Genomic DNA, 10143 nt, shown 5'->3' on the forward strand with positions numbered 1-10143 from the left:
ATATATATGTGTGTGTATGTATGTGTGTGTATATATATACGTATGAAGCTAATTTAAGCCTCTGAAGAGAAAGAAACGAACAGCTGTTAAATTAATTTTCTATAAGGCTTTAATAGTCATGATAATAATACAGGAATTGTTTCTTTAACATGTTTTCTTTCCCTCTTTAAATAACTTGTAGCTGATTTTAAAAGTTGACAGGCTAGAAGTTGTCCGTTTCCAGATAAATCTAAAATTAAACTGCAGTTTTTGACGCGGAATCATCCCTTAATGACTCACAGTGATGTGAAAAGTTTACGAGCAGCACTTGAAAGCACCATTCTGAGCACGGTCCGGGCTGCGCGCGCTCTGTGAGGGGGGCTGAACTTGAGGCGCGCGCGTTTCTCTCAGCGCTCAGATAGTTGGGGATGCTTTAATAACTGGAGCCGAGAGGAGCAGAGGCAACAAGTGATCATGCATTTTAGAGAAGACCTTAACCAGGACTGTTTCACTGCTGTTTGCTTTTAAAGAGAGGAGAGAAAAGTTCCCTTCAATTAAGGGTGAGTTGAACTTGCACTGACAAGAGTCTGCTTTAAATTTAGAAAAGTCGTTTTTTTTAAAATAATCTTTTACTTTTTTGATGAGGCGGTACAGCCTGTATTTTTCAGATAACGTTGCACACGTGCCACTGTTTATTGGTGAAGTGAATTTGTGTCTGTTTTTATGCTCTGTAGGAGTTTTTGTTCTAAAGCAAAAATCATGTTCACAACCTACATAAAGAGTCTGAATGATTTGGTATTTTCTACGGTAAGCTTATAAGCACCGGTGCATGTCTTTGCTAATGCTGAGAGATGCATGGCTGCAACAGAAATGTCTATTTTCCTAGAACCGCCAGCCTGTGCACCCCTTCTTTTCAGTCAGTTTGGCACTTACAAGTAACATCCTGGTTGACCTGTTTGTTTTTTTTTATCTACCTGCATAGAAACATTTTCAGTTGCATGTTTCCTAACTCATTAGCAAGTGTTTAAATGATCAAGAAACTGATTTGTTTATATTTTAAATTTGCTTTAGTCTGAGAGCCTCGAAGAGCAGCCGAGTACTGGAGTCTTGGGCCGGATCGGCAGTTGGTTCTCTCCATGGAAAGGAAGGTCTCCCAGTGAAAATGGGTCCTCACCTGGTGATTGGACTAAGACAGGAGGGGATGGTGAGGATTTTGTGAGAACCCACGCGGGGGAAGAACACTGTTGGGACGGGAACACTGGTCCGCTCTTCAAAAGCATTTGTGAAAACGAGGACGCCGCGCAGTCTGCCCACAGAGACGGCAACACTGAGCCGGGAGGAGGAGGTCCAAGAGAGGAGGGGCCTGAGCCGTGGAGGAAGCTGAGAACGGGGCAGGGCGACGGGAGGGAGGAGACCAACAGCGGTGCATCGTCGAGTGGAAGTCCTCAGAGGAATGTCAGTCATCTGAGACATCTGCCTGCTTCGTCTAAACAGGGAGTGGCGCGGGACTTTGACCAGGCCCACACCCTGACTCACAGACAGGAACAGACAGGCCGGAGGCTCCATGTGTACCTGGAGGAGACCAGTGTGAACCTGAGTGACCTAGACAACTGCCCCGAAAAGGAAGTTGTCCGCACGACAGTCAAAAAAAGCTTAAAGGTTATAGGCAGGGCAAAGTCATCACCGGGTTTCGATTTATCCACCAGCAGTCTGACAAGTGCAGAGAAAAATGTAAGACCTGCTGGTTCACAGAGTTATTACAGTACTCTGGTGGGAGTGTCGCTAAAACCACACAAAGGCTCACAGTCTGAGCCTGAGCCTGATAGAGAGCAAACAGAGGTAGACGACATGGGCCGGAAAAACGCCAGCCGAAGGAGAATCAGGAAGAACTCTCAGGGAGATGGAGGGAAAAGTCCTGTGGAAAAAAGGCCGGAAAATCCTCCGGCTGCAGACGTATTCTCCCCATCAGACGACTCAGCGGCCAGTCCACTGGGCCAGAGTTCAAACACTCACCTTAAAACAGCATCTGCAGACTCCTCCTTCAAGCCCAACCCAACCTTACTGGTTTTACCTGAAGGGGGAGAAACTAAGAGTCCCTCCTCAGATTTGGTCAATGAGCTGGACGACATCCAGAACTCAATCTCAGTTGCTGGAGTCGCTCAGGCGGACGGTGCTGCAAACATGGAAGGGGATGACAGTTTTTACAAAGTGGAGAGGAAGACGGAGACGCCCGAGTCCAAACGCAGGAGCATCAAGGTTTCCAGGAGTGAAGTGAAACTTTTTACAAAACATGTTCCTTTTACTCCAAAGCTGACCCCAGCTGTAGAACACCAGGATTTGGATAGCACAACAAGAAATGCTGCAGATGGAGTGAAAAATAGGCCCAAAACAGAGACTAATATGAGGTGAGTTAAGGAAAACACTGATTTGAAGTGTGATTATTTGCATTTGTATTAGTGTAACAGTTAATACCAGTTTATTAGAAGGAAAAGAGATATTTTTTAACAAAAGTTTGTATTTTACATGCCCTTTTCTTTTGTCTGCCATGACCTGGTGTTCAGAATAGTTAACAAGTGTTGGTGGAATTAACACAGGTGTTTCCACAGTGACGAGACAGCATGAGTCATAACCCAAAGTTCAGCTCTGCTAGGATTGCTCTCTGACAGCAAAGATCTTCCAACGATTAAATTCACGGTGCTGCGTTTCATCTTTTTCAGACTTGCCAGCCAAAAGAAGGTCGTCGAAGAGCCTAAAGCGGCCGTTCGCCGGATTGCGGACAAAATCAGCCTCTTTGAGCGAAAGCAGCGAGATGTGGGTCCCGCTAAGACCATCCAAACCCAGCGGAGCGCGGACACCTCTCCGGACAGAACAGTGGCGGGCAGGATCAAAGCAGACTTCTTTTCCTCGGAGCAGAGATCGAGATCAGCCGAACGTCACGACGAGCCGAGGCCCGACCTCTTGTCACCGAACGGGGAGAAGCCGATAACAATCAAGGAGCGAGTGAAGATATTTTCAGAAGCGGGAAAGTCAGAAGAACCGACTCAGCAAATACCACCACTGACAAAAATACCTCCAAAGTCCTCCTTGTCTGTTGCAGTTTCAGGATCAAAGTCATCAGAACTGGATGATCAGGATAAACTGGATGAGAAAGAGCCAAAACTTATAAAAAGAATCCCAGAGATAAGATCCAAACCAGACGGACAGGGTAGTTCTGCTGTTGGGGGGCAGTTTTCCACGTCAGAGACACAACTAATGGACTCTAAAACAAACGAAACAAAGGTCACACAACCAAACATTACTGAACCCAAAGACCCGGCTGGTTTAACAGATTTGACCAGCACCACCCCCCAACAACCCAAAGGCCCTAACAGAACAGGCTCCCGCTCTAAAAGAAGGAAAGGCAAAGAACCGGCCAGTCCCAAAAGCCCAAACGACCAAAAAGATAAAACTATTAAACAAAATGAAGTGGATAATACAGACGAGATGCCCTCTGCTTCCAAACCACTTCCAGAAACAATCTCATTAGCATCTCCGACACTCTCTGCATCATCAGCTGCACAGCCTCCACAGGAGACATTTAAAAAGGATTCAGGGTCTGACAAACATGTGTTGCGAGCTTCGGTTAAGACAAAAATGACTGATAAAATGCAAAATGAGCAGGAGGGATCAACTGAAGCGCCTGTCAACAGAGATGAACCTGATACTGCAGCGATTACCAGTGGAACAAAAGATACTATTGACCGGGAGGCTGATACTGTACGCCAACAGGAGGGAAAAATAGAGGAACACGGCCTCGTGTTTACACCGGAAAACAAAAAGGTTTTAAAGGGCAGCAGTGACATTTCAGCCCCCTCCCTAATATTAACCTCCTCATCTGAGCGGCATCATGAGAAGCCTCCTGCAGCAAAGCAGGAGTCCTCTGCTGGACGCCCCAAACTGGATGACGACTCATCAGTGCCGATCGAATCGAAGAGTAAACAAAGGGGAGAGGAAAAAACACAGCAGCTTCAAAGTCTGGACGCAGAGCTAATACGTCGAACCGAGACTGAAGGTGTTACAAAATTAAAACTGGTGGGCGGCAAGGAAACAACGCAAATCAAAGAAAAAACACAGCTTTTAGATAAAAGCGCCACAAAGGACGACACTTCACACGGAGGACCAAGTAGCCCGGGGGAAGAGAGCAGAGTCGAAGAAACCAAGCAATTAGAATCACCCTGTCAGCCGTCTGTTGCAAAGACTAGTGGATCACCAGTCCTCCCTGTTCAAACACAGACTGCCACTGTGACGCCTGAAAGTCCTATTTGTACCACCACCCAGACTAATGAGGCTGTGAGGGGCACAGAGTGTGATGAAGAGCCTAAGACAGCTACAGATGTGCCTCCTCAGTCACGAGCACAACCCGCAGAAAGCTCTGGAACAGAAAGAGAGTCGGCGGTGATGGCAGCTCGTGGACCTCCGTCTGTGGAAAAAACAGAGAGTTTGCCCGATGACTCATGTGCACATGGAGCTAATGATGCTGGGTTCCTCAACTCCAAACCTCTTACTAAAGCTGCTGCACCAGATGAGGGAGTGAGTGCAGAAGGCACTAATGACACTCCAGTGCCCATACCTGCCCAGACAGCCACGACACAGCCGGCTAAGATGGATTCATTGACTGAAAAGCCTAATATTTCTGACAGGAAATCAACAACACGGACAGAATCTGAGGAGGGGGGTTTTCAGAATGGTTCCATTGTCAAATCCACGCTCTCAGAGGGAGTAAACTTTAAAGAAATGCAAAAACCAGCTCATAGTCACACGTCAGCCGAGGGATCAAAAAATACAGAGAGCAGTATTAATATCTCTTCAGTCAAAGATAAAGAGAAAATAACTCCGAGCCACTCTGATACGATCACATCTCGCTCCACCAGGGAGGAAACAGACAGGGCAGCTGAGGAAAGACTCCCTCAGCCAGTGGCTCAACTTTCACCTGTTGCTGATGGTGATACCTCCCTGCGTTCACAGCCCCACACAGTCAAACAAGAATCAACAAATGACGAGACAAGCCCAACTCCCAAAGCTCCTGTTTTACCAGAGGCTAATAAGCTGATTCGTGGCTCAACGCACCGTTCAGCCATGAAAAAGCTCACTTTGCCAAAAGAACTAATGAAAGCTGATTTCTCAAACCAGCACGATTCCCCCTCCAGCTGGCTCGACGTAGACGTTCCCAAACGCAAACTTAAAGTCTCCGAGGCCAAGCTGACCTCYTCTGGAAGTGAGAGCAACCTCCTGGACACTTCCGGCGAGCTCGATGACGACGATTTCGTGGAACGAATCAAGAATCTCTGCGCGCCGTTCTCCCTCCCGCCGCGCAAGCACAACCACTTTCGACCGCCTCAGCCCGCCTTCGCGATGCCCGCCATCAGGGAGGACCGCTACGAGAAGCCGTTTGACCCCGACGAGTTCACGTTTGGCTTGAGAAAGAAGACGCAGCTCGCTTTGGACACGACTCCGAGCGTTCTGGTGAAGCTCCAGAGCACGGAGACRAAAGCTGGCCTCTTGCCTGCCAGGGTGAGCGTCGCTGACCGGAGCATGCTGCTTGGTGGCTTTGACACGCTCACGCACCTCAAGGAAAAGAATCCTATCAAGGATGGGGAGGAAGTAAAGGAAGATGATGAGATAAAAGTGAAGTCTCGCTTGGAGAGGAGCTCTATCCTCAGCAGCCTTGCCTCCTGTAGCTATAGAGGGAAGAAGAATGAAGCTCAGACACTGGCAGAGGGCTCAGAGAATGTGTTGCCCAGCAAACCCCCACAACTCAGCCCTGTACTTTCACCCCAGCCGGCCCCACAGATCCCTACAGCTGCAGCCACAGACACACCAGCAAAGCAGAGCGAAGAGGAAGCCCGGGCTGCAGAGACTGCGGTCAGTGACTCAGGTCCTCCACTTCCTTCTTTTAACGACATCAAGCTGCCGGACTATTTAGAGAAGTACCTCCCACCGGATCCAGCAAAAGCGGMGCAGAGCGTTCGAGGACAGGACCAAGTCAGACCGGAGGTTAGTTTAACTCTGTGTGCATGGGAGTGATCAGAATGTCTGTGCATTTGAGGCACGTTGAAGTAAAGCCGAGTTATAACCTTTAAAACACGAAACAATTGGTGTGTGATGACATTTAAACAATAAGCTATTCACAAAGCATTTTATTAACAAATATGCATTTTTCCTGTTGTTTTTTTTTCTGTTTACGCCTTCAGCTAACAGCAAAAATGACCTGTTCAGCTACAAAAGCTAAAGCAGACGAAGCCTTGAAACGAAACTCTGCAGCTCCGCGTTTTCCTGGGATTCCTCCAACCACACACGCTACACTTCCTGAGCACAAGCAGCCTTTGACTCAGCCAGACAACACATTCAAAGAACATGTAAGTGTGTTTTAAACATTACATTCATGTCCTGGAGCACTTAGAGTTTACAAGTTGAGCTGTAAGTATTGACTTTGACTTTGGCACGAGGAGCTAAAAGACTGTTATTATCTTTAATTTTGCTTGGAACAGCGGCACGTGGACATTTTCATGGGAATTCTAACACATTTGGTTCTCTATAGTACACCTCTGTTCACATTAACCCTATGTGTTCACATGACTGTTGTCTTGTACTCCTTTTGGTTGGATGAATAAATGATTTTGATGATGTTTTAGAACCATGCTGTGTCATTTCATCCAATGTTGAACAATTTTCACCAGTTTTTTTTATTATACTGTTTGATCATGTGCATGATCTAAAAGTCTATATATTTTTTTTTCACACAGGTCCATTGTTGCCTTTTAAAGTTGGTCAAACAACACTGTAATATTTGGGGCGCCAAGTGTATAATTAAATGTTTAAAAATGTCGCAAGCACATTTTATTATTATTCAGCTCATTGTTCTTACATTTTGCTAATTTAAATATGTCCCTAAATCTGAATATGTATATAAAATTAAATCTTAAATGTTACAGCTAAAAAAATAAGGCTCACGTTTAAGTATTTCGGAATGAAATGCACCCTTTGCTTTTGGCGTGCTACTTTTGTTGTGATGTCATCATCCTGCGACAAAAGCAGCCGCTAACGCTGATGAAGATGGCTTTTAAAATGTCAATTCAAAATATGTTTGTTGAAAATATGGATGGTAGAGGCGATCCGGCAGGTTGACATGCAGCTTAGCATACAGAAGGGGCACTTGCCACCCCGGYCACCCCTCTGGCTCCACCCCTGCAATTAGCATATTGCGTTGGTTTTCCATCCTGCAACTGAAACATTGATAAGTTGAATGTTCAACCTCGTAAAGTAAATTGAATGCAGCAATAAAAGCTTTTTTTGGGGGGCAACTGGGACTTATTTAACATAACATTTCTTAAGCTCAAATGCAAAATGGTTGATTAAATTTACATGGAACATTATTTTTCTGCTTCGTTCCTTCCGCTATCTGCAAGAAAGGTCGGTGTAATTGGGTTTTAATTACAAGGACTCCCAATGAACCCACAAAGTTTTTTATTCAGTGCATTTGTTTGTGATGAAATAGACGTAGTTTGCGATTCCTGAACTCTGTTTAGCTGTAGCCAAAACTTTACTTTTGCACATTTAGAAGCAAATCCATGCAGTAAAGAAGAATGAGTACTGACTCCCAAACTTCTCTCCACAAAAGATATTAAATTAAATCAAAGATTACCATCTGTGACAGTGTTTCTGGTTGACAGAGCTGCTTTATCTCCATGATTCAAACACCATTTAGAGCAGTGGTTCCCAAACTTTTTATCTTCTGACCCACAAAATATCCATGATGAAAACTTGTGACCCCAAATATTACTGGTCTGAGTACAAAAACTTTGTTCATAACCCAAAAAAGCATAGGCTTTGTGAGAATCTAAATGGCTTGTACAGAAATATGAATACTTATTTTTATTTTTGTTTTGTAATAATTATAGGGAAAATATTACATCAGCAATTATTTTATTACACTTTAAATTGATTTCTGGAGATTATCCAAGGTGCTTCATGACCCATAATTGGGTCCCAAGCCCAACTTTGGGAACCAAAGTGCAGTGGTTCCCAAACTTTTCAGCTTTTGTCACCCACAAAATAACAGTAGCAGAGACCTGTGCCCCCAACTATTTTTGGATGATAAACATTTGTATCAGGTCAACTAAACATGGGCATAGTAATAATATTTTTTATACTACATTTATACATTTTAAATAYACTAACCTCACTCCTTTGTAGCAACTAAGGCAAAAATGTAATTAATTCAGAAAATCTTTTCAGGACCCCACCTTGATGTTTCGGGACCCCACTTTGGGTCCCGACCCCAACTTTGGGAAACACCATTTAGAGCACCCAAACTTGCAATTAGCTTTAGAGGGTTTTAGGAGCTCATGYTGTATTCGGCCTGTTCGCAGTGTTTCAGCACGAAACCAGAGCTGGGTACTTCCYAAACACCCACTGGTCGAGATAATCTGCAGGCACAGAGCCGGTGCACAAACTAATCAACGTGTTGCACTTTTTCTTTTCTTTTTTTTTTTTTTATAGAAGTTAGCTGGGCTCCGGCTGTACTTGTCACAATCTTTATAATGTGCTTTTCCCATTCCAGATAAGAACCGTCAAGGGATTTCACAAGCGCCCTGGAAAGGTACAGTAGTCACGACTTTGYCCGTTCTGAATGGAAACAAGATGGAGAGAGGAATCTGAAACAGACAGCTCTTTGTTTTGTGAAGACATCTGCTTTTCATATGGTGTTCTTGGGGGTAAACTAGTCTAAATTCTCAGCTGGGTATGATTACAATCATGGAATTTAGTGCTGCTAACACAGTGCTAAGGTTTTTCATTATTATTATCATRGTTGCAACAAAATATTCCCCCAGTGTTCAGTGAAATTATTTTTTGCCTAATTAAAAGTTAATTATGAACTCAGTCTACCTTGTGCTTTAGCTCTAATTAAGGTCTATTATGTTAAAATGAGTGATTTAAAGTTGCTTTTAGATTTGTTAAGGAGGGCTTTCAACATGACTGATAGGAAAATAGGTATTTTTGTGTTTTCACACAAGTTTTCAATATTCTTTTCAACTATAAAATGTATCTTTTAGACTGCAGTGACTCATTACGTGAACATTGCTCTCTGTGGAGTCTCATAATTGTGTGCCTGTATGAGCTGTTTTTTTGTGCTTCATCGGCGAATGCAGACAAAGCAAAGCGTCTTGTTATTGGGATGTTCTCAGCATTCAGTGAATCCTGGTTTAAAATGATAGCTTTAGTGATTGATGCTTTTATTTCGTATAATGTGTTGGTTTTTTTCTCCCCACGCTGCCCTTTATATCTCTATGCAGATGGTGCTGTTTGAAAAAGCTCAGTTCAGTGGCCAAGCACATGAGATTTATGGTGATGTAGCAGACGCTTCGTCTCTGGAGCTCTCGCCTCTCATATCTGTAAAGGTTGTGAGAGGATGGTAAGTAATATATATTTTAAAAAAATGGAAATTTCACATGAAAATGTGTTGTGATAGATGGTTCTAATTAATGTCAAGTGTCTTTGGGAGGCTAAGGTCGGCTGTTAGGGCTTCTCACAGGATTAATTTTGTGAAATGTCACAATTTAGAGTCCCATCTTCTTCCTTCCCTCGCCCTTTTGTGCACGATTTCCTTTAGGAGCTTATTCTGTTTACAGTAAGAGTGTAAAAACTAAAAATATACCCTTGTGGCCTGTGTCCTGAGGGCTGTGGGTGGATTTAGACCAGCTTCCAGCTATCCACTCTGAATTCAGATGTGACTTTGTGCTGTGAAAGCGAGGTGGTCCAAATTAGCATCAGGATTGATTTTTGGGTAATTAGCCACCTGGAGGATGGGATAAAAGCCCGGTTTAAGAACCTTGTTTGTTCCGTCCAATTACAATCCACTTGCTTATCTTGGAGGGATTCAGTGTTTTTAAATCTTTTGTACCATTTTTTGGTGTCATGATATATAATGATATAAAGCTCAAACTATTTGATTTAGCCATAATACTCCCCCCCCCCCCAAAAAAAAAAATGACTAGACTTTAGTTTTTAGTTCCTTCACTCTGTAATCTTCATCATAAATGTCCAATTGTCATTAAAGGGTAACTTACCCCAAAATTAACTTTTTTTAGCTGATAAACTGTCTAGAATGTGTCTAAAATGTTATAT

General features: G+C 43.8%; 1 protein-coding gene across 2 annotated transcripts in view; it reads left to right on the forward strand.

The window, feature by feature from the left end:
• LOC106522612 (absent in melanoma 1 protein) overlaps window positions 1-10143 on the forward strand; it is a 53128-nt gene that overhangs the window by 6992 nt on the left and 35993 nt on the right. Inside the window, exons 1-7 of one of the 2 annotated variants that reach the window (XM_014015684.1) lie at window positions 423-539; window positions 714-786; window positions 1051-2384; window positions 2697-6012; window positions 6210-6374; window positions 8579-8617; window positions 9312-9430. In XM_014015684.1, the coding sequence (XP_013871138.1) occupies window positions 739-786; window positions 1051-2384; window positions 2697-6012; window positions 6210-6374; window positions 8579-8617; window positions 9312-9430 (5021 nt within the window). In that variant the 5' untranslated portion in view covers window positions 423-539; window positions 714-738. Of the gene's footprint in view, window positions 1-422; window positions 540-713; window positions 787-1050; window positions 2385-2696; window positions 6013-6209; window positions 6375-8578; window positions 8618-9311; window positions 9431-10143 lie in introns of those variants that run through there. The other variant, XM_014015685.1, reaches the window with a different exon arrangement.

This window comes from Austrofundulus limnaeus, unplaced genomic scaffold, assembly GCF_001266775.1.
Source record: "Austrofundulus limnaeus strain Quisiro unplaced genomic scaffold, Austrofundulus_limnaeus-1.0 Scaffold133, whole genome shotgun sequence".
Classification (NCBI taxonomy): Eukaryota; Metazoa; Chordata; class Actinopteri; order Cyprinodontiformes; family Rivulidae; genus Austrofundulus; species Austrofundulus limnaeus.